At 37.0% G+C, this 23623-nt stretch overlaps 1 protein-coding gene across 2 annotated transcripts in view; it reads left to right on the plus strand.

Annotated features, from left to right (window-relative positions):
- MAN1A2 (mannosidase alpha class 1A member 2) overlaps nucleotides 1-23623 on the plus strand; it is a 202123-nt gene that overhangs the window by 100372 nt on the left and 78128 nt on the right. For both annotated transcript variants that reach the window (XM_074188551.1, XM_074188552.1), the window contains exon 5: nucleotides 11229-11309. In XM_074188551.1, the coding sequence (XP_074044652.1) occupies nucleotides 11229-11309 (81 nt within the window). The remainder of the gene's footprint in view (nucleotides 1-11228; nucleotides 11310-23623) is intronic.

Genomic DNA, 23623 nt, shown 5'->3' on the forward strand with positions numbered 1-23623 from the left:
TTTGTGGTCATATCACTTCTTGAGTAGTATAATTCAGAATATGTTATTTTAGAAAGGATCTTGATGAATTGTAGCACATTCAAACGAGGGTGACTAGAGGATAGTTTAGGGAAGTCAAAATTCCTAATTTCAATTAAAAATACTGAAGATGTGTAATCCAGCAGGGAAAATTGCTTGGTGGTAGTAGAATTGCTGATTTCAAATTTTGAAGGGCTTGTTTATATTTGGTTCTATGATGCAATGGTTAGATATTATAAATATTTCTTTAGTCTGTATTCTTGTTTATCACACGACTTGCCAGGCTCTTTGATTTAGTGTCCAGTGTTCTATTTTCTATTTATAGAAAATTATCTTCCTATTGACATTTTGACAGATCATTTTTGATTTTCATCTTTTGTTGTCCTACTTTCATCCTTAGACACTTGTGTTGATCTGGTTTAATTTGTTATCCACCAGATTCTCTGTAAACGACTTTTTTACTTCTCACTGTGTTATGAAGTGATGCTGCTTCTAACCTACTCACCTTCTTTATAACATTTTGCAGTTAGATTTAAATCCTATGAGGTTGATATGCAAGGACACTTGACTCTCAATATATAATCATATGAAAAATATTAAATGATTAATGAAAGCAATACATATTATAAGAGTTTGTAATAATGAAAGATCAGTTTAGCTAGTGAAGGCTTTTGGAAGGAGATGAGATCTGAACTGGACTTGTATGCATTGGTTAGGATTTAGGTAGGTAGAGAGGAGTAGGGAGATCATATTCCATATATGAAATTATATGAATAAGTGTGAAGGTTGGGAAGATAAAGATGGGGCAAAAGTACAGTGAAATCAAAGGAGACAGGGCTACAAAGAGAAATTGAGGTTAAATGGTAGAAAGTCTTAAATACCAGAGTAAGGAGTGTGGACTTTATTCAGTAGATAGTGAAACAGCATTAGGTTTTCTTGAGAAGGGAATGGCATGTTAAAATGCATTTGGGGAAAGATGAGGATCCTGGTTCCATAATAGGGAATCTGAACGGGATTCTATCTGATTCAACTTTTTTGTCTTATAGAGACATAGTGTGGACATGAAATGTTCATGGTTACACCTGTTAAAGGGATTTGAACTTTAGGGGAATTTCTCCTCATTATTAGTCTAAGAGCTCTCTGAGAGCAGGCAATGTTTTATTTTTGTTTTTACACATTTATATTCCCTTTGTATTTGCTGATATTCCACAATGCTTGAAATATAGTAAGTGCTCAATAAATTCTTGTTGGCTCGTTTATTTGCCACAGTTCCTCTGATTACAGGTCCAGTGCCCTTTCCATTTTGTCACCCTAATTATTCTGGTTGGTTCATAGAATAAATAGGGATAGAAACTGGAGCTGGAGAGATTGATTAGGAATATATTTGAGTAGTTGACATCCTGAGAGTCTGATCTTGGATGGTAACAGTAGGAAGAACATTTATGAGACATGTTGAAGCAATCATGGACACTTGATGACTGGCTATTAAATATAGATGGTAAGGGGAAAAAAGTCAGTGATAACCAGGATTTTGAGCTCTCTACTATATTGTGTTCTCCAGTGATTGATCACATATTCTATGAGGATAAGGACAGTTATTTTGCATTCCAATAGTGCTATTCGCCAGGTAATCAATTTTATTTAGGGGATCATGAAATTATCTGCTAAGATAAAGGGGATTTGCCTTCTATGTTGGTGGCAGAAATGCCCATCAAGTAACCATTTAGATGCTGAAGTCACAATATATATAGCAAATTGGAAAAGTAGCTTTTTTTTTTAGAATTAATTTGAATATTTTAAATTATATATGACAGTCCTTTTTTCAGCTTTTTAAAAAATGAGCATTGAAGATTTTGATTGTATATCTACTCTATGGATATGTATTTATATGCACAAATCATATATCTATATCTATCTATGAATGAAGTGTGTTTGTGTGTGTGTGTGTGTTCCTGTGTTCTGTGCACTAATGCCCCTCTCAGTCAGTACCTCCTTATGAGATCTGTGCATCTAAAAATACCCTAAGATTTGGACTCTTTTTCACACATTGCTTTTGGAAGAGATTGTTTGGTTCTTAATTTTTGGTTACAAATTGACAACTTTAAATTGTCTTGACTATATTTCTTCTTTAATTTTACTGTTATTTCTTCTTTTATGCCTACTTTTTACTTTTAGATATTGGAAACAATAAACTTCAACTGAGATTAATTTATTTTACCAGAATCTGATGTTCCAGTATATCGGATGGACTATCTGATGGATGTCCTGGAAGGAAGTGAATGATTTGGAAGTAAAAGTTTCCAAGAATTATTGGTAGCTTTTTGATCAATAAAACCAAATAGGCATCCAGACAGACTTGTCAGATCCAAAACAGATGGTTATAAGTTTAATTCTATATTCCATTTTTCTAGATAAAAATTTTACTTTTTAAAAAATAATTTTTAATAAAAATTTTAAATATTAAATAACTGTTTTGTTAATATAATTAAATTATGCAAATTGCTTAAATACTAAATGTGTAAACTTGCCACCTGGTAACAGGCCTAGGAACCATAGCAACAGATTTAAATGTTTAAAAAATGTCATTGAATATATTACAAAATGATCTTTTTGAACAATTGATGTGCATTTTCAGATATATTCTATACATGGGGCAGGTACCAATATCTGAACAACTTATAATAATAGATGACTAGTGAAGTAGAACATCTCATTTGGTAAACTAAGGATTTTAATTTTCTTGAAAGCTAAGGATTAGCTAACTGACAGTTTACTTTAGTTTCCTCCACACCAGCAAGGTATATAGGACTTGGCTAGGTTCCCCTTAAGAATTCTGTCCTTGATAAATCCATTCAAAAGACTTTATGAACCCATAGTAACTGACATAAGTTAAGACTCAAGTTTATAGTAAGTAAATAGCTCTAGTATTATTTGCTTTTTCTAACAACAGTGACCTTGTTCATAAGTGTTGATCCTTTTTCTGTTTTTATATTTAATCATATTTTACAAACAAGTTTTGTAGCATTTGCCTTTACCATTGATAAGCATTTCCCCTCAGGAAGAACTGTGCCATATTTAATTCTTCCAGATTCTTTCATTGCAGTTATTTTTCCAGCTTTCTTACAGCTTTATGGTTAATTATCTTTTTCATTAATTTTATTTTCTCTAGGTTAATTCTTTTAAACTTTGTATATTTCACATTTCCATGATTATATAAATTTCTGGCTGTGCCTACCTATTTTCCTGAGGTGTGAAGCTGGGGACAGAGTTTGGGGATATCAAATCTCCAATATCCCAGAATTCTCAACATTCTTCCAAAAAGAATACATCAAGGCGAGTGATAGCACTACTGTTAATATTGATTTGATACCGCTGAGTGAGAGCCAAAGAAAGGGAAGGGGATGTGACACCTTTCTTAGAGAGAATATAAAATACCTAATTATGTTATATTGCTTCTGCAAATACTGAAGACCTCATCTCTTTGGGAATTTCTTCTTAGGGATGTAGCTAGCAAACTATCCATACCTACTTAAGACCTATGTGATTCTCATCTGTGTCCTCCCAGAATGTCAACCTAGGGGGCCCACCTTATGCACTAATGACCTTTTTCTTTTCTCTTAACATCTACTTGTCATCTATGGCTAGATGGCAGAAAGACCATTTTCAATGGGCATGCCCTTTGTTTTTACTTTTCTTCCTCTAGTTCTGTCCCCTTGGCTAGCCCAGATATATATATATGAAACTCCTAGGTGGAAAGACAAGTAACCAGTGAAAGTGCCCTGTATCTTTTTCCCCTTGAATCTCTCTCGTGACTGTTCAAAATCCCTTCACGTTGCTTGACTGCTTCTGTGTCCTGAAGATATGAAGAGCTGCCAGTCTGATCATCTGCCCTGTGTCCACCCCGTAGGATCCTGCCACCATCATCTCACATGAAGGGGGTTCCGCACCTTCCCAGTCTCCTCATTGCCGAACCCTTAGGTTTTTGGCCCTTTCTGTCTGACTCACAGCTGGACATGTTAGAGTCTTGGAATGTAGTAAGCATTCAATACATGCTTTTTATTCATTCATTCATTTTTTCATTATTCATTCAACCTTTCACAGGTTGATCAGCCCAAATTTTCTTTCTATTACATAGTTCTTTCCTTTACTTCTTTTTTTCAGAATTTCTCATTAGTCACATGTTGTAACTTGCTAATTTTTCTAGGCACCTTTCTTTTGTTCTCTCTGTAAGATGCTTCCCTTAAGTTATTTGGAGGCAGTGGTCTTCCAGGATTTGCAGTCATATGGCAACACATGTAAAATATTTGTATTAAAAAAAAGCGAACCTTTGATTTCATAGAAAACTAGAAATAGTTAAAAGCAATTCAGCTCATTTCCTCCTTTTCAATTTCTGGGCTAAACTTATTATCTATCTCTTTTGTATATCCAGTACAGATGTAGTCAAATTCTACAGGGGTGTCTCTTTAATGGCATATCGAAATCCAGGCAAGAAATATTCCCCATCCACTTCATCTTTCATATGCAGCCATAGTCTTTGGAGTGATTAATTTCTTACAGGAATCTCTGCTATAGCTAGCTATAGCTTTATATAGTCCATGCAGTGCCTTCTGTAAATATGAGCATCAAAAGGATCTTGTCATCCACAGGGAATCCTTCCTCAATCCAAACTCTGCCCTGAAATCAGTTCTGAATCATCTGGTAGGTATACAGCTCCAATTTTATGTCTGATCTGAAGGTCATTTAACAAGGTTATTTCAATTTTCATCATCTTTCAAGGAATTTTGAATAATTTTGATGTATGAAGGGTGACCCTTGCTGTAAAAGAGCTTATTGCAGTATAATTATTGATACACTGCTCATGCTCATTACATATTTTTTTGAATTAACAATGAGGCTTTCCCTTTTCATGTACTACTCAATCACTGCCTACAACTTTACTTAGTGGCTGCTTGGGTACCAGTGGCTACCTGGGATCAGTTTATCCCTAGCTTCCGCCTCTTCTTGTCTTGACCCTGTTCTTAACTGTTCCTCCCACATGTCCCACTCTTTCTGTGCCTATGGTAGTGAGATCTCAGCTTTGGAATTCAGATTCCATGATGATAGAATACTAACTTTGCTGTACTTGCATTTCTTACTCTGTGCACCAGCCAGGATCTTTTCTGTTCCTTAGGACATGAGATGTCATCTTTTGTCTCCTGTTATCCTGGCCAGAAATGCACTCCTTCTGTATTTCTGACCCATAGAATTCTTTACTTCTTTCAAGATATAGCTTAAGCATCTTTTTTTATAAAAAGTGTTTGATTCCTCAACTGCTAGTGCTTCCTTACACCACTTCCCTTGTATTGAACTACATTGTTTTTATTTTGTATTCTTTATATACTTAGATAAGTAAAAATATCTCCCCCAATAGGATATGAGCTCCATAACTGTAGAGATTTTAAAAATTGTATATCCACAGTGATGAGCACATGTTAGATGCTTGCTGATTAATTGACTAATGCAGTCTTTTTTTTTTTGCAAGGCAGTGGAGTTAAGTGACTTGCCCAAGGTCACACAGCTAGATAATTATTAAGTGTCTGAAGTCGGATTTGAACTCAGATACTCCTAACTCCAGGGCTGGTGCCTTATCCACTGTGCCACCTAACTGCTCTAACTTATGCAGTTTTTTTAAGTGAAGCATCTAATTTAGCAATGTTCCACTTATGAGACTTAATCAAATTCTCTCCCCCTCCTCACCTCCCCCCCCCAAGCCCTTCAGACTTAGGTCACAGAATCACAGGTATCTCAGCTGCCACCTAGTCCAACCCATACCTAAGAGGATTCCTCACTTCAAAATATGTTACAAGTGGTTCTTCAGGTTCTTGAAGACTTTCAGAAGAAAAGCCAGGCTGCCATGCCACTTTTAGGCTGCTCTTTTATTAGGGAGCTTTTCTAGATTTGTCTGTCTACAACTTGCCCTTGTTTCTGCCTAATCTTTCCCTGGACAGCCTTTCAGATCTTGAAGAAAGTGATCCTGTGATCCTTGTGTCTTCATTTGTCTAGGTTAAGCATCCTCTCTGCCTTGTACCAGTCTCTGTAGCTGGATACAGAATCTTCACCATCTTGGATGCCCTTCTCTGAGTTTTGTCTAGCTTATCAGTATTTTCAGAATTTTATAATTAAGTCTAAACTCAGTATTCCAGATGAGACCTTTCCAGGGTCAAACATAGACAAGCTGATCAGCTCCTTTTTCCTGAAATACTATGCTTCTCTTAATAAAGCCAAGAGCACATTAGCTTTTTCTGAGTGCCATAATCACACTGTGAAATCATTGAATTTGCAATTCACTAATACCATCCCATACCCAAATCTTATCAAAATTTTGTCTTACTATGTTTTTTTAATTGAATTTCATTTCATTAGACTTGAATTTCAATGTTTTAACCTGTCAAGATCCTTTTAAATCCTGCACTATTGTCATCCATGACTTTATCCTTGTCATTACTCAATGTGTTAAATAGTTCAGAGTCAAGCCACACAGGTTCTTGAGCATTGCACTGGAGATTTTCTACCAGTTTGATTCAGTTTGCCCCTGGTGTTTGAGCATAGCTTTATCATTAGCACTTTTTCTAACTTGTAATGCCATCTATTCCAGATGTCTCCATTTTCTGGTAGAGAATAGGAGGGTATTTTCCTAATAGCCTTGCTGAACTAGATAAATATTGGTTGCAGAGTGGCCCTATCTAGTAGTTTAGAAAAAAATTATTCAGTTGACTTATTCTTGATGAAGCCATGTCATCAACCATCTCTTTAATAAACTCTTCCAGATTCTTTATAGGAATAGAAGTTAAAGCTCTTTGGCCAGTAAAATTATCTTCACTTTTTTGTAAATCATGGCATTTGCCCATCTTCAATTTTAAGGCATTTTAAGAAAAAAATCTAAGATAATGAATGAGTTTCCTTTGCATCCACATTGGTCTCTTTTTATAGTTTTTTCAGTCTTCATTGAGATTATTTGGTTGTCTTCCACCCATTCTGGACTTGTTTTCCTTGTAGATTTTTATTTCAAGGGCTCTGATGTCCTTCCTCTAAACCCTCTGAAATCTGTTTTCCCAAAATCTAGGAGATCTATATCTATATCTATATCATCTACATCTATCTATATATGTTAGATTATGCCCAGATTTCTTTTATTTTTCTTTCATAATATCTAAAATGGGATGGTATTTTCTCTCCAGTTTACTCTATTTCCATCCCAGTGAGCATTTCTCTCTAATAAACATAGTCAGACCCAGTGTAGAACTCTCCCCCTTGTTGGATTCTTCCATCTTTTGAAGTATGAAATTATCACTCAGCCAAGTCAAAAGTTATTGCTGTTTTGACAGAGCTTCAAGCTGCTATATGAACATTTGAAGTCCTTTGTCATTAGTGTATCATTCCTCTGTGCTAGTCTTTGAATCTTTTCTCAAATTCCTTGTGTATTTCCTTTTGTCTGGTGTTCTTTAGTGTGTGCCAATGTCAAAATTATGTGTCCTTCTTCCATTGTCTTCACTCTAATACTCCCTCTTTTCTTCTTCTGGATTTCCTTATGGGAACATACATTGTTAATGTGCTATATTATAACAGATTGCTTTTACTTATCTTGCAGCTAGGTGGCATAGTGGAGTTCTGCGATTGAAGTCAGGAAGATCCAAGTTTAGATGCAGCCTCAGACTTTTATTATCTGTGTGACCCTGGGCAAGTCATTTCACTACTGCCTGCCTCAGTTTCCCCTCTATAAAATGGAGTTAATAATCGTCCCTACCTTGTGCACTTGTGAGGATCAAATGACATAAGCTTTGTAAAAAGCACTTAGCACGATGCCCATGACAGAGATGTTATTTATATACATGTTTGCCCTGTTACCACCATTATCACAATTATCATTTATTTGAAATAAGTTCTATTCATGGTTTGTTCATGAGTTTCACCCCATCAAGTCTTCATGGCATCTGTGAGGTTAAATTTGCTCTTCTGTACTCCTTGTTTGTTGCTTAATCTTTGTAGATTAATGTCCAAAAATATGAGGCCAAGGGATTTTGTTACCTAGGAATTTCCACCTGTCTCAGTTTTCATTTGTCCTTTATTATAGCTACTCTCTATGCTATTTAGATAGGGGAAGGGGAAATAAGCTTTCTTATGTCTTTACTATCCCTTTTTTCCTTTAAAGTTTTTTTAAAATAGATTTGCATAATGCTTAACAAATATTTTTACTAGTCTTCTTTAGGTGCACTTTATCTCTAATGGGGAGGGTATATAGCATCCTTATTGCTATTTCCACAATGCTTTTATATTCAGTAATTCCAGAGTGAAAAATAAATATGTGAAGAATTTTTTATTAATTTCTTCTGTGGCTGAGAATCCATGAAAATTTTTACATCAGAACAGAGTTCTGTTTGAAGGTACTACTCTGTGAAAAGCTCACTTACTGTATAATTTTATTTAAATTGAAAACACATCTTTTTTTTTGTTAGAATTACAAAAGGATTTTGCTGGCATTAAAAACAATCTAAAATAGAATTGAAAGTTAAAACTGAAAATATTTCATAGTACCATTGTCAATATCTCAGAAGTAGTTCTTTTCAAGATTTTTTTTTCTTCTTCCTAAAGATAAAATGTCTTAAGTTTTTCCTTCTTCCTCTTTCTTGGGGACCAAATAATCTTTTAAAATATCCTATGTCTACCATCTTATATTTCATGACAAGTAGCATATCTACAGATATACCAGTATTACTATAGGAGACTGTGGAGTAAAGAAAGGCAGGTATTGAAAAAGTGTCACAGGTCACCTGAGGTGGTTTTGTCTCTATTGTAACAGCTTTCTTCCCTTTTGTCAGCATTATTTGTCTAGTATAGTTTCATATTTCCACTTATATGCTCTCCATTGGTGGAAAGTCTTTTCCATCTTTTGCACAGGAAATTACAACAGCATCTCCCCCTGATTGATACAAATTTGTGCAAATTCACCAGAAGACGTTTTTATCACACAGCTGTAATCTTGTTCTAGAATTCTAGCATTCACTATCTAAATTCATTAACTTTCATTGCATGGTTATTGTCCTGGGAAGATGTGGGATGAATGAGTCCATGCTATCTCATTGATGAAGTCCTTTTTGAGACTGGAGCCTTAGACTAGCTTTGCCTCAATCATGAAGGTAAACAGGGCAAATGCCAAGAGAGACTGGGAAAAAGAAAGCTGACCCAGACCTGAGAGAGAGATAGAGGTCTGAACTCTCTGATGCAAGGTCCTCAGCCCTAGAGAAGACTCAGACACAGAGAAACAGTCACAATGGCCATCTCAAACTCAATGAACTTGTCTTCTTTGTGTTTTAGGAGGTTCTGTTATGTCTTGGGATACTTGCTCCAAGAAGACAGAAAAAACAAGCCAAAAAATTCTTTTGTTGTTATCAGTTATACAATAGTTACCTCAGAGCAAGAGAATCATTTGATTTTGCACTTATTTTTCTTCTCTTCTTTTTTTTTTATCCCCTTCTGGATGACCTGTCATTTCTATGGCTGTATTGTACCATTTCCTCCCTTTTCAGGATCTTTTTTTGAACTGTAAGTATGCATCTGTCTTTATTCTTCAGTTTTCTTTCAGCCTTTCTTTCAAGTATCATGACTTTTTTTTCTGTGCCTCACATCCTTTCTTTTCCCTATTGAAGTCTCACTTCTGATTCTTTTAGGAATGCTCCATTAAAAACCTAGAATATGGAGATGGGTTCCTTTAGTCTTCCTTCATATTCTCCAGAAGGGAGTTCAATCCACAGACTTTTAGGATGGATATGTTATCTTTAGACTTGATGAAAGTCACTGTGTATACATACTTCTAGTCTCACATAATTGAGATTTTCAACCTTAAAAAAATTACTCATACTTCCAACTTAAGTCACTTGGTTACTCTTTTTTTCTTGTCATGAGCTTTTTTTTTTTTAAGGTTTTTGCAAGGCAAATGGGGTTAAGTGGCTTGCCCAAGGCCACACAGCTAGGTAATTATTAAGTGTCTGAGGCCAGATTTGAACCTAGGTACTCTTGACTCCAGGGCCAATGCTTTATCCAACTTTTCCTTTTCTTAATCATAACAATTCCATAGGCACACTCTTTCAGCCGTTTGGCTTTGGCCATGGCCTGTCTTCCCAATTGTTTTTCCATTGTGCCTCAACCACCACTTTTTCCCATTGCTTAACTTGTCTATGCTTGAATTTTTAACCTTTTTTCACTTTCCTTACTTTGTCTTAACAGTTAACATCTCTTTTCTTAGTCTTCCATTTAACGTCCTTATTCCTTAATTGTTCTGTTTCTTTTATATCCTGTTTCTTCCCTTCAATCTTATTTCATAGAACTGTGAAGTAGATACTAGTATGATATGGAGATTGCATTTTTTGAAATTTTCTTCAGTTTTTCCCAAATTCAATCTTGCCCTTCTTTAGTAGTTCATACTTCTCTGAATCATATCTATAGTTTTTTTCTTCCCTCCTAGCTTGATCCTTCTCTCATGGAAGCCAAAAGAGGTTTTAACTAAAGTATGTTAGAGGCAACGTTATCATACATGTTCCATGAAACAGCATATTCTCCTTTTGTTTAATTATAGACTGACAGTGGCCACTACATTATAGCCAGAGAGACTTTGATTTATCAACATATGTTACTAGGCAAGACATAAAACATATCTATCAATAACTTCTTTGAATTAGGTTGGAGAAATACTTTGTTGCCCCCTATTACCACCTTTTGGACTTAATAATCATAGATGTCCATTTGGAGTATGCCATTCTTTCTTCTCAGTGTTAGAAAATGTGAACCTATATAGCAAGGCTGCAAAAAAATCCTTAGGCCAATTTCATTAAGACAGTAGAATCCCAGAAAATGATATGTCTGGGAAGTGTAGAATGCCAGAGCCTGAACAACCAGAACTTGTTGGGAAACTGGCATGTGTGTATTGTTTTGCCATTTTCTTTGATTTGTCAAATCTTGAGGTTAAATGAAAGTTGACTTTATTACATTTTTCTTTGGGTGTTTTTAAGGGTTGTGGATGCATTAATCAAAATAAACAGTATGCCCTTGGCAGAAATTCTTTAGAATTATTGTTTTCAAAAAGGAAAACTTTCTCATTTTTTTACTAGCTTTGAAATATCTTTTCTTTTATATAAAACCTTGAAAGATATTTATTTTTCTTCCTTTTTTCTTCACAGAATTCAGAGGTGTCTGTATTTGAGGTCAATATTCGTTTCATTGGAGGACTTCTTGCAGCCTATTACCTTTCTGGACAGGAGGTAATTAAGTAATTAAGTAATATCATTTTGCCACTTAAAATATTTACTCATAGTGTCTGAAAAGAAAACAGTTATTAATATATTAGCTAGATTGATTGCCTGATTAGAATGACTGCTAAAGGACTGGATATTTGAGGGAGAATTGTTTCATAAGACATATAAGATAGTGAATTTTTTCCTTTTTTGGTTCTTCTTAAGTAGCAGATAAATTAGATAGATTTATTGTTTTATTTCAGTCTTGTTACAATATGATGCAATTTGAAAAAAAAAATTTCTTCCCTGTGCAGTTAATTGAAAAATCCTTTTCTATTCTTCTGAGCTTCAATTACATATCACCAACTACTAAAGCTAGACATTCTTACCTCCTAAAGATACCACAAACTCATTATGTTTCTCCCTAACTCTCCCCTTTCTCAGAATTTCGCCACCATCATTAATTCAGTCTACTAGGCTCATTGTTGCTCTCCACATTTTGTTGTTGTTGTTGTTATTGTTGCTTTGGTTTTTGCAAGGCAGTGGGGTTTAGTAGCTTGCCCAAGGCCACACAGCTAGGTGATTATTAAGTGTCTGAGGCCGGATTTGAACCCAGGTACTCCTGACTCCAGGGCCAGTGCTCTGTCCACTGTGCCACCTAGCCACCCCTGCTCTCGCCATCTAATCACTTTTCAGACTCTATTATTTCTACTTCCATAAGTCTCTTATATTTACTTTTCTCTCTTTTCATATAACCTCTATTCTTGAAAAGTCATATGCTTTTCAACTCTCTTAGACTATTACAATAGCTTGGTAATTTAGTCTTCCAGCCTTTACTTTATGCCCTCTTCACTCCATTCTCCTCATGAATGGCAAAGTGATATTCTTAATGTACAAGTCTTAGCTATATCACTCCCTTGCTCAATAGACCCAAGTGGTGTCCTGTTATTTTTTTAGGATCATATTCTATGAATGAGATAGTAAACTGATTTGGAAGGTTTAAAAGGATTGTTTTGCTGTAGTGCATGTACAATTGAGATTATACATTAGATTCTTAGTGAACCCACTTAGCATGGTTTTATAACTTTCTCCACTTTTGGTTTGATTTACCAAGAGGTCAAAGGAGGGAATGAAGGGAGGGTGTAGCCAATACAGATGATGGCTTGAGAAAGAACCAGTAGGTACAAGGATTGGATGTTTTGGTAAAATTGAAGAATAGGGTTAGTAGTCTTAAAACCTAGGTAAAAGTAGAATGCTAATTGATTTTGATTAGATGGAGCAATTTGAGAGTTCATGAACAAGTAAAATATTTGAGGGTGACGGCCGTATCAAAAATATGTCTCTGTAACTGAAGTGTAATGGAGAAGTAGATTATGGGAATTGAGAAGATTGAGGGACTAAGCTATTAGGATAAGCGAAAGGGAATGTCCATTTGGATAGGTGTCCCCTGAGAGAGACCATGAGGCAGGCATGAAGTTACTGAGGAAGGAAGGAAATAAATAATGGCCATCAGGATCTGTATTGGGTGATTTATCTATGTCGCATGCACTGCAGAGGAGGAGAGATTGCCTAGCAGTTGTGGTAGAGTCAGGAAGTGGCAGTAGGGAAGAAGGAGGGTTAGCATTTCCCCACCATGACCTGGAAAAGTTGGTGATAGTAGGGGAAAGTATGAGTGAAAATGTAGTAAGTACTTGAAAGGGTAGCGAGGTATGTTTCTTTTGGTAAGTAAAGTATGTCATCAAAGCAAATTTCCTCCTAGTGATTGTGATCTTATTTTTTCAGAGACAATTTGAAAAAAATAAGAAATAAAACTTGACATTTATTATTTGTAATTTTCTGTAAAATTGATTTGCATTTTAAAAAGTCTGTTCAGGTTTTTTTACTAAGACATAAAGGGGCTTTACAGACCCAGACTAAGACCTGAATTCAAATGTGGCCTGAGACACTTAGTAACTGTGTCACTTAGTGAGAAAGAAATAGCAGCCAAGAAAATGGGCCAAGAAGAGCCCTTGGTTCTCAGTGTCATAAACACCAGTAGCACCCCCATATAACACAGTGGCTTGCGGATCATTGTGGGTGGACTTAGTAAGAGCCTCCTATGGCCCTGGCCTTGGCCTTTGGGAATACAAGTCCAAAGAATGAAATGGTTTGGGTTCCCTCTGAGAGCTTCAGAGGTTTCTTCCAGCTGGGTGGATGAGGGGAAACTTTAGGAAGGGCTTTCACTTCCCTCTTTGTAGCCTCTCCAGGTAGCCAGTGGGTTGTCTCAGCTGATTCTCGGCCGTCCTGTGAGCTAGCTCTTGGGATAGCCGTGGTGGCTTTCCTCCAGTGAGGAGGTAGAACCCCAGAGATCCCACAGGAGAGGGGTGACTGAAAGCTGGTCCTTGTCAAATGACACCCAAGCCCTTACAGCACTTGCAGAGTAGCTCCTGGGCAGGGTTCCTTCACATTGCTTGGTGCCTAGATTTTCTAGATTTCTAGACCCTGCGTCACCACCACACTACCGCCACCAGAAGAGACGTTGATGTATAAGACTTTGAGTGGAGGATTTGGTTTCCCGATTTTTTTTTTTGCAAGGCAAATGAGGTTAAGTGGCTTGCCCAAGGCCACACAGCTAGGTAATTATTAAGTGTCTGAGGCTGGATTTGAACTCAGGTACTCCTGACTTCAAGGCTGGTGTTCTATCCACTGTGCCACCTAGCCAGCCCCCCCCCCCAATTTTTTTAAAAGTATCATTAATAAGAGGATTCTCATTAAGAATTCTTTATGACATTTTCTTAGAATAAGCCACATTTGATAACATTTTGATGACACTTTATAGTATTAAAAGCACTTTCTTATTTTTTGTTCATTAAGGGCCCACACTATTTCAGGCATAAGGTGTAGATTTTGGAGATGGAAAGACAAAAATGAAATAATTCCTCTCTTTGAGGAGCATAGGTACTGCTGAGGCCAGAGGACCTGTGGCTGGTATATGACAATAGGAACAATCTGGCTTTGAACAGCTGGGAGCCTCAGGGCAGGCCTAAGGAAGAAGCTCAGGCTGGGGGCATGAGGAGGGGGATTCTGTGCAGGAATTTGTGCAGAGTCATGTGTATATGATTAGAAGAAAGAGAACAATTTGGGGAGTAATAGATAATGTATATAACGTGTAATGATAGATAATTCTACATAACATCATAATAATTTTGTAGTAATACATCATAAGGCTGCAGAGGTCAAGTGGGTCCAAGCTCTAAAGGGTTTGGTGTTATACTAGCCAAGTCAAGAATGTTGTGGAGATGGTCCTGACATTTGGGGCTTGCCCAGCTCCAGTTACCTTTGGTAGTATGTAGTCACTTACATTAAGGGAATGGTCTTTTCAAATAAGTTGAATAATTCAGAACTTGAACTCTGCTGTGGTGAGACATCTGCACTCTCCCATGACACTTTTTTGATGATAATATTCTTTACAATGGAATTTTGAAAAAAAACTTGGCAATAAATACAGAAACAGTTCTGAAAAGAAGAAGAGAGAGAAAGATAGCATTAGTCATTGAGGAATTTTTCTGGAGAGAGATGTTTGGTTAATTTTGAAGAAAATAAGAAAAGGAAAAAAAAGCAGGGTGAGTCTGCTTGGAGAAAAGACAAGACAGAAGCCAGAATGGAGCAGTCGTGGGTACAAGTGATAGAAGTGACATAAAGCTTAGACTTCCCTGCAGCTAGGTTGCCTGGAGTGAATGGCCTCCACTGGGGGAATGATCTGACCCAAAATAACCTATACATTACAATGGGACCCCTTGTAATGTTTTTAGGGGAGACAAGTGGGTGCCCTAATGGATAGAGCCCTGGACCCAGAGTCAGGACGACTCATCTTCACGAGTTCAAATCTGACCTCAGACACTTAATAGCTGTGTAACTCTGGGCAAGTCACTTAATTCTGTTTGCCTCAGTTTCTTCCTCTAAAATGAGCAGGAAAAGGAAAGAATGAGCCATTTCAATATCTTTGCCAAGAAAATCCCAATCCAAATATGTTTTCTTAAGAGTCAGACACCATTGTATAAACATGCAACAGTGGCTTTTTTTTTTGGCTAGGCAGTGGTGTTAAGTGACTTGCCCAAGGCCACACAGTTAGGTAATTATTAAGTGTTTGAGGCTGAATTTGAACTCAGGTACTCCTGACTCCAGGGTGGGTGCTCTATCCACTGCATCACCTAGCCACCCCCAGCAGTGTTTTTAACCTAAAAATTTCCAAGAAATTCAGTTCAGTATTTATTAAGTACATCTAAAGGCTTAGTCCTGTGCCTAGACACTATTCTTCTTTTTAAAAGAAGGGGAAACTTATTTGGTTTTAATTCTAATTTGTTTAAGATCCCAGAAGAGGCTGCTAAGGTGCTGGACTTTATTGGTTCATTTACAAAACATAGATTGTGGAAGGGTTTCTAGTTAGTAGCTTTTTTATATTAGATCCCTATAGAATGATTGAGGTGGGAGTTATTAATGACACAAGCAGTGACAGAAACACCCTTCTTGGTGTTCTTGGTGTTCACATTCTTCTTGGCTTTCCTTAATTTCCTAGGGGATTAGAATTATTAGTTTGAGAAGCACCCATTATTATAACACTATTATAACAATATCTTTGACAAAAGAGAGACTATGGTGGATAGTAGATAGTTAGAACTTGGGGTGAACTTACCACCTCTGTCTAGGTATGCCAATTTTTGCCATCCTAGGAAGGTGACTTACCCTTTCAACATCCCAAGCCACTGTCTTCAGATTGAAAGCTTTGAGCAATTGCTGTTTTGCACAGACGAGTTTATTTGTATAGTAGCTCTGTGTGGATCAGTGCAATCATGGGACTTGGAGACTAAAGTAAAGTGAACTGTGTGTTGCGATATTAAGAGATAAATAAACTTTTCTTTTTTCTTCCTTTTCTTTTAAAATGAAAATTCACAGTATATTTACTTTTTCTCTTGGTATTTTGTACCAGAAACTATGAATTGTTTCTGCATTTGGAGAAAAGTAACAAGGCTCCAAAAAGCACACAAGAGCCAACCAAACTACTTGAATGACGACATAATACTAGAATTGTATTGACACCAAATTCCCACATCTTGTACATGCTTAGAAACAAATTGTTATTTACACCCTGGTAAATTGCTATTTTTTAAGGGAACCAAATTATATATTAAAACTAAGAAAAAATTTATATCAGTGGTACTTTGTAGGGCAAGAAAGTAAATGAACACTATAGTCTACCCTAACAAAATATTCTTGTCTATTTTTGATATATATATTACACACACACACACACACACACACACACACACACACACACACCATAAATGGAAACTTTATTATTTTCTTCCATAACAAGGCTATTTATATTAAATATTCACAGGATAAAAAAACTAAATGATTTATTGTGTTTACTGATCCTTGTCCTAAATAGAATGCGTTTCTTTTACATGATTGTCTCTTCTCATTTTTATAATAGCTATCAAAATGGCATCTCTTCCTGGATAAGATAACAACATAATTTCTGTGGATAAATGTTCTCTGAAATCTGTCAGATAAAATAGAAAAATGGAACTTTGGCATATTTAATACCTTAGTCACAAATAATGATAATAATAAGGAATCCTTCACTAGAGCACTAATACACAAATATGTAAGATGATCCTCGTTATTATCTTATTTGTGTAACTTACAAGTGCAATAGAAAGAATCTTTTTGACCTAAAGTCCTCAAGTATTTACAGATTTTTGCTAGATTTAACTGATCTTTTCTGTTAGACAATCTACAAAAAAGATATTGTTTTGAAGCAGAATAAGTAGGTTAAGGACCAGATTCTCAATCAAAGTCTGTATTTCCCTAATATAACATGATCTTGCTCCTGCCCCCCCAACCCCCCATGCTATTTATCTTCAATTTTATAATAAAAAAAATGCTTTTAAATTGTTTTGTTCCCCCCCCCCAAGTCTAAGGCGGGGAACTTGATAGCTGTCTTCAAGTAAATGGAGGACTGCCTCATTGAAGAGAGATTAGATTTGCTCAGGATGATCCCAGAGACCCAAAGAAGGCCTACTAGGGAGAAGCTGCTAAGAGGCCAGTTAAAGTTTGATGTCAGGAAAGATACCATCACATTGAGAACTCTTCCCCAAGTGGGATGATTGAAATAAAGTCTCCACTTCATAGAACGTTTTCAAGCAGAGACTAAATGGCCACTTAGTATGTGTCAGACTTCTTTAGATGTGGATGGATCCGAGTAGGTGGACATTGAAGTGCCCTCCAACTAAAAATTTCTGTGATTCTTTGCCTGGAAAAGGATTCAAGTAAGGAGAAAAAAGGGCTACTTTAGAAAAAAAGGATATTATAGAGGATTATTGGACTGATGTTTCCAGATAAAAGGACTGAGTTAGGGAAGGATGGATGAAGTGATTGACCTACCCTTGTTAAACCTGGGTGGTAGTTTTCCTGTTATTTAACCTTTTAAAGCCTGATAGAAAGTAAATGAATTGGTTGTTTTCAACTTAGGATGTAAATGAGCCTAACATTAAAAAGACTCAGAGAGCTATTGGGAAAGTGTGTATTTTAGTATTGAGGACAGTTAAATTTAGTATTGAATTATCTAATTTGTAAAAGTAAAATTTATAAATTGGATGCTAACAGATTCACTTTCATCAAAATCCACTTCTTTTCAGGAAGAGCACTTCTTTTGCTGATTAAAGTATCTACTCTTACTGAGTCACTATATAAATGAAAAAAAAAATTTTAAAAGCTCTTTCCCCAGAGAATAATATCTAATAAACTAAAATTGTGTGTCTTGTTCAGTTATTTGTCATAGTCTTGTCTCCTGATTCTCACTCTCTTGGAGAAAATCATTGCTTATATTCTACTATTTTCCTTTTTATAAATGAGAAAAAAAAACAACTTAAGCTCAAAGAGATGACCATATGTCCTTTTATTTGACTTTTAAAAAGTATCAGATTAAGGATCACAGGATCACAAAAGTTAGCCTTGGAGGGACATCAGAGGTTATTTTCTTCTGCAAATGAGGAAACTGATGTCCATAGAGGTTAAATAATTGATCAAATCAATGAATGTGTTTTTTTTTTAAAAAGTTTATTCCAAATTTTTTCCATCCTAGATACTGTGCTAAGGTATATAAAACATACCTTCCACAAGGGGAGATGGCATCGATGTTGGAGTAGGAGCCAAGAAGGGTACCAGAGAAATCCACTGATGTGTGTTTTCTAGAAATAATTATAGTATATTAGTATTGATTTGATTATTGAGCCAAGTGTAAGAATTAGACCTGGGCAAATGGGAAGATGGGTGGTGGACAGTGATGAGATGGGAAGCATGGTTTCAACTAGGCCTTGACTATGGATTTACCCAATGGTCATATAGCTAGGGCCATTGTTTTCAAAGCTGAGAAGATTTAACTCCTTTAGTGCTGGGGACATTTTTTTATTATTCTATTCCAGATTGGAAGAAGTTGAACGTCTTTGTCGGAATAGGTAATAAAATGGCTGGAACAGATTGTCTGAGACCCTACAGGTGGTTGAAAACAGAGATGACATCATCACACAGTGTTACTGTTTTAGGGGATAACTGTTATTTGTAGTTGAGAACTACTTGGTATGCTTATGGTTTGATGTTTGCTCTATAGCTGTCTCTTCTGTGGGTGTTAGGCTTAGGAAGTTTGGTGGGACTCTGAGGGCCTTTTGTGGGAATTGGCTACAGTTTAGTTATCTTAAAAGAAGGACTTGTGGTCTGTTCTTTTTAGCCTTAAAAGAGGTAGCCAATTTATACTTAGGGTCATTCATTTGAGCATGGTCAGTAACTAAAAATTTTTTTTTATTTAACAGCTTAGTTGACAGGCACCATTTTATAATTGACAAATCAGTGTGTTTCTACAGCTCATCCCAGAAACTTTTGTTACAGTTGAAATTCATATGGCAACTTTTGACTTAATCTATTTTTGTATTTGATCATTTTCTTTTTAAAGTGTTCTGTTAATGCTTCTTTAGCAAGAATCCCACCCTTCTGGCCTGGGATAGGGCAGGGGGGGGTGGGAGTGGGAGGCAGAGATGAATTCTCATCTTCCTAAGAATAAGTTTTTGTTTTAGAGACAACTTTGTTTTTATAACAAGATTAGATAATTCCATGTGCCAAGAATTTTCTAATTTTTCAGTTTTTTTGAATTTGCTAATTATAAATGTAAATTCTCTAGCTTAGAGGTTTCTAATTTGATGGTCTTAATAGAACTATAAGGCTTGAACTAGTCCTATTAATAATGACCTAATCTGGTTGTTAGCACAGGAAACTTGAATTGTATTAAGATCTTTTAAGTTTGCTTTGCCAATAACTGAAAAGGGGATCACTACAAATGACCTAAACCTAAGAAGCAAATTCACTTGAAATTGTTTTGAAACTCCACCTGTTTCAGAGTACCAAAGAGGAGAGATTTCCAGAGGATGGCCATTACACTAATATGATAATAATATCTGCAAAAGGGGTGCATTGGTACCTTGATCCTATACTCTGAGCCTGCCTCTCCCCCTTTCTCCCCCACCTCTCTCTCCCCACTCCCCCTCTCCTTTCTCCTCCCCTTCTTCTCTCCTCCTTTCCTTCCTTCTCTCCCCCTCCCCCTCTTTCTCCTTTCCCTCCTTCTCTCCCCCCTCTTTCTCCTTTCCTTCCTTCTCCCCCCCTTTCTCCTTTCCTTCCTTCTCTCCCCCTCCCCCCTCTTTCTCCTTTCCTTCCTTCTCCCCCCTTTCTCCTTTCCTTCCTTCTCTCCCCCTCCCCCCTCTTTCTCCTTTCCTTCCTTCTCTCCCCCTCCCCCCTTTCTCCTTTCCTTCCTTCTCTCCCCCCTCCCCTTCTTTCTCCTTTCCTTCTCTCCCCCTCCCCCTCTTTCTCCTTTCCCTCCTTCTCTCCCCCTCCCCCCCTCTTTCTCCTTTCCTTCCTTCTCCCCCCCTTTCTCCTTTCCTTCCTTCTCTCCCCCTCCCCCCTCTTTCTCCTTTCCTTCCTTCTCTCCCCCTCCCCCCTCTTTCTCCTTTCCCTCCTTCTCTCTCCCTCCCCCCTCTTTCTCCCCTCCCTCCTTCTCTCTCCCTCCCCCCTCTTTCTCCTTTCCCTCCTTCCCCCATCCCCAAAAGAACATCCCTCTTTTGTTGTACTGACCACATACCTTATCAGGGCTGAGCCCCATCAGTTAGCCTTTTGATAAAAAATCATCCACGAGGGCCAAAGAGTAACACCTAGTGGTTCAGCCTGGCCCACTTCTGCTGCTTCCCTTCCTGTTCTCTTTCAGTTTGCACTTGGATTGTTCATCTCTTTTCCCTGATTACTTTCAATATGAAAATAAATCTTCTTTTCCTCCTGAAAAAGGGGGTGCATTTGTGGGAGATGTGACTCAGTTTTCAAAATGGATGAATTATATGTAAAATTGTACTCGTGAAGAAGATGAAATTACATGAAGCATCTATTTGTTAATTTTAAAAGAAAAAAAGACTCATTTTCCAATTCTGGTTCTCCTGATTTAACAGTTGGGATTATTTGAAGACAGGTACATTATAATGTGATGACTCTTTTTAAAGCTCTGTTTCACACACACACACACACACACACACACACACACACACACACACGTATGATTGGGAGTAAAAGTGGGAAGCAAATTCTGTGGAGTTTTTGCATAATTCCCAGATTTTTGTTTATTGCAGCAGTTTTAATATTTTTTTTCTTGCAATGCAGTGGGGTTAAGTGACTTGCCCAAGATCACACAGCTATTTAATTATTAAGTGTCCAAGGCTAGATTTGAACTCAGGTACTCCTGACTCCAGGGCCGCTGCTCTATATTTTGTTACTAGATAATCGTTTGATAGATTTAGCGTGAGAAGGAACTTTGTTGTTATTCAGTTGTTTCTCACTCTTTGTGAACCCATTTGGGATTTTCTTGGGAAAGATACTGGAAGGGTTTGCCATTTCCTTCTCCATCTCATTTTACAAATGAGAAAATTGAGGCAAATAGGGTTAACTGACATGACAAGGATCACCTGGCTAGTAAGAATCTGAGGCTGGATTCATCTTTTGAACTCAGGAAGATGAATCTTCCTGTCTCCAGATGTGTTGTTTTATCCACTATTCCACCACCTCATTAAAGGACTTAGGAAGTCATCTATTCCAACCCCTTCATTCTACAGATTAGAAACTGAGATCTAGAGAAGTAAAATAATTTTTGTGAAATCACATGGGCAATAAAAGAGGAAAGCCAGGATCTGAACTGAGGTCCCTTTGACATAAATCTAGGATTCTTTGTTGTAGCCCATTTCCCGAGAGTTATTTTGTAGTTTCAAGTAAAATTGATTTCATTCTGAGAATTTTATGATAACCATGGAGGAGGCAGGAATCCTCCAGAATATCTCAAGACTGTAATTTGTAATCTCTCAAAATTCCTGTTCTCAATCAGTTTGCACTTCAATGAAATGAGAATTTGCTTAGATTACCTCTGAGACCCCTTCCAACTCTTAAGAATCTTTATGTTGAATTAGGCACTTCGATCTCATTTCCTCATAGTGTCAATTATTTTATATGTACTATTAATCTCTGATGAGAGCATGAACTTCAATGGTGCCAGTTGACAATACTGAGTTAATTCATGATTTATGGCAGCAAATGGAGAAGATGATTTTAAAACCTTTAGTGTGAGAATGGTGAACCACTTAAGGATGGGGAATCCACAACCTCTTAAGGTATACTCCCAGTTTTGGATACCTCTCTGTTAATAAAGACCTTTAGCAAACTGACCCTCTATGGTTTTGCCTCTTGGGGCCAAATGAACTAAGTTTAATTTGTCTAACATATATATAATCATCAATGCTTCAACTATTTGTAGATAGTCATGTTACCATGTTCCTACTGAGTTTTCTTTGCCAAAGGTTCCACATCCCCAGTTCCTTCAGTCTGTCATCCTATACATGTTCCTCCATCTATTACTTGTGAGGTTTGCTGTACCAGTGGACTTGCCATTTTGTGCTTTGTGGTTGGGTGGGGGAAGGAGGAAATCTGTGTGTGTATTTGTGTGTGTGTGTGTGTGTGTGTGTGTGTGTGTGTGTGTGTGTTTCACATTCTCTTGGAAGCTCCTTGAGAGCAGGGACTGTCTTTGTTTTCATTTGACTCTGTTTCCCCAGTGCTTAACTATGCCTCATTTATAGTAGATGCTTAATGAGTATTTATTGACTAGCTGACATTAAGTTTAAAAAATTGTTTGGAGTAAAGAAACTGGCAGTACTCCCAACAGAACCTGAAATGTCATAATAGTTCCCTTAAAATTAGGTGGCTAGTTAGCATTGTGGATTGATCTCTAGATTTGCAAACAGGAATACTGCAGTTCAAATCCTGCTTCACCACCTTATTAGCTGTGTGACTCTGTCTCAGTTTTCCTGTCTGGAAAGTAGAATTTAAAATTGTTGTTTACTCTTCCGTCCCCTAATGTTACATTGAACTCAGATCCTCTTGACTCCAGGCCAGTGCTCTATACATGTGCCATCTAGCCCCCCCCCCCCCCCCCCATCTATCATTTCTGACCTCTGAATGTAATTTTTTTTTTTTGCTAATTTCTTCTTAAATGGCTAGGACCCAGATTTGACTTATCCCAGACATGCCATTTAGCTAATCCATCACATCATCAAAGATCACATCAAATATATTTGTACTTTTTTGTCTTATTCCAGACTTTAGTTGCTCCCCTCATTTTGTCATTTTGATTATCTCCAGGTTCTACAGCCACTTTACCATTTTCAAGGCCTCTAAATAAAAACTTTTCCCAGATTTGGTTTCTAGCTTTTTTGTGAACTTGATTTTATGACTCAAATATGATTTATTATAATCTTTATTAAATGTAATTTAATAACTCTAATGTTCATATCAAAAATATGAACCTTCATTTCTTTTTTTTAAGGGTTTTTTTTTTTTTTGCAAGGCAAATGGGGTTAAGCGGCTTGCTCAAGGCCACACAGCTAGGTAATTATTAACTGTCTGAGACCGGATTTGAACCCAGGTACTCCTGACTCCAGGGCCAGTGCTTTATCCACTGTGCCACCTAGCCGCCCCGAACCTTCATTTCTTGAAGAAGTTTGGGGTCTTTGAGAAGTTTTGCAGATTTCCATAAACAGTACAGGGGTCATTATGGTTTTCTCAGTTCCTTTCTTGATCTGAACCTGCCAAGCATTCAAGCTCTCCTGTAGAGAACCCAATTCCAGATAGTTGGCATATTGTTAAATGCCAAACGTGTTTGCTTAAAAGACCATTTTACAGAGAAATCACCCAAGGCAAGGTCAGAAGAAGTGATACAGGTGTTGGAC

The sequence above is a fragment of the Macrotis lagotis genome, chromosome 5, assembly GCF_037893015.1.
Source record: "Macrotis lagotis isolate mMagLag1 chromosome 5, bilby.v1.9.chrom.fasta, whole genome shotgun sequence".
NCBI classification, from domain to species: domain Eukaryota; kingdom Metazoa; phylum Chordata; class Mammalia; order Peramelemorphia; family Peramelidae; genus Macrotis; species Macrotis lagotis.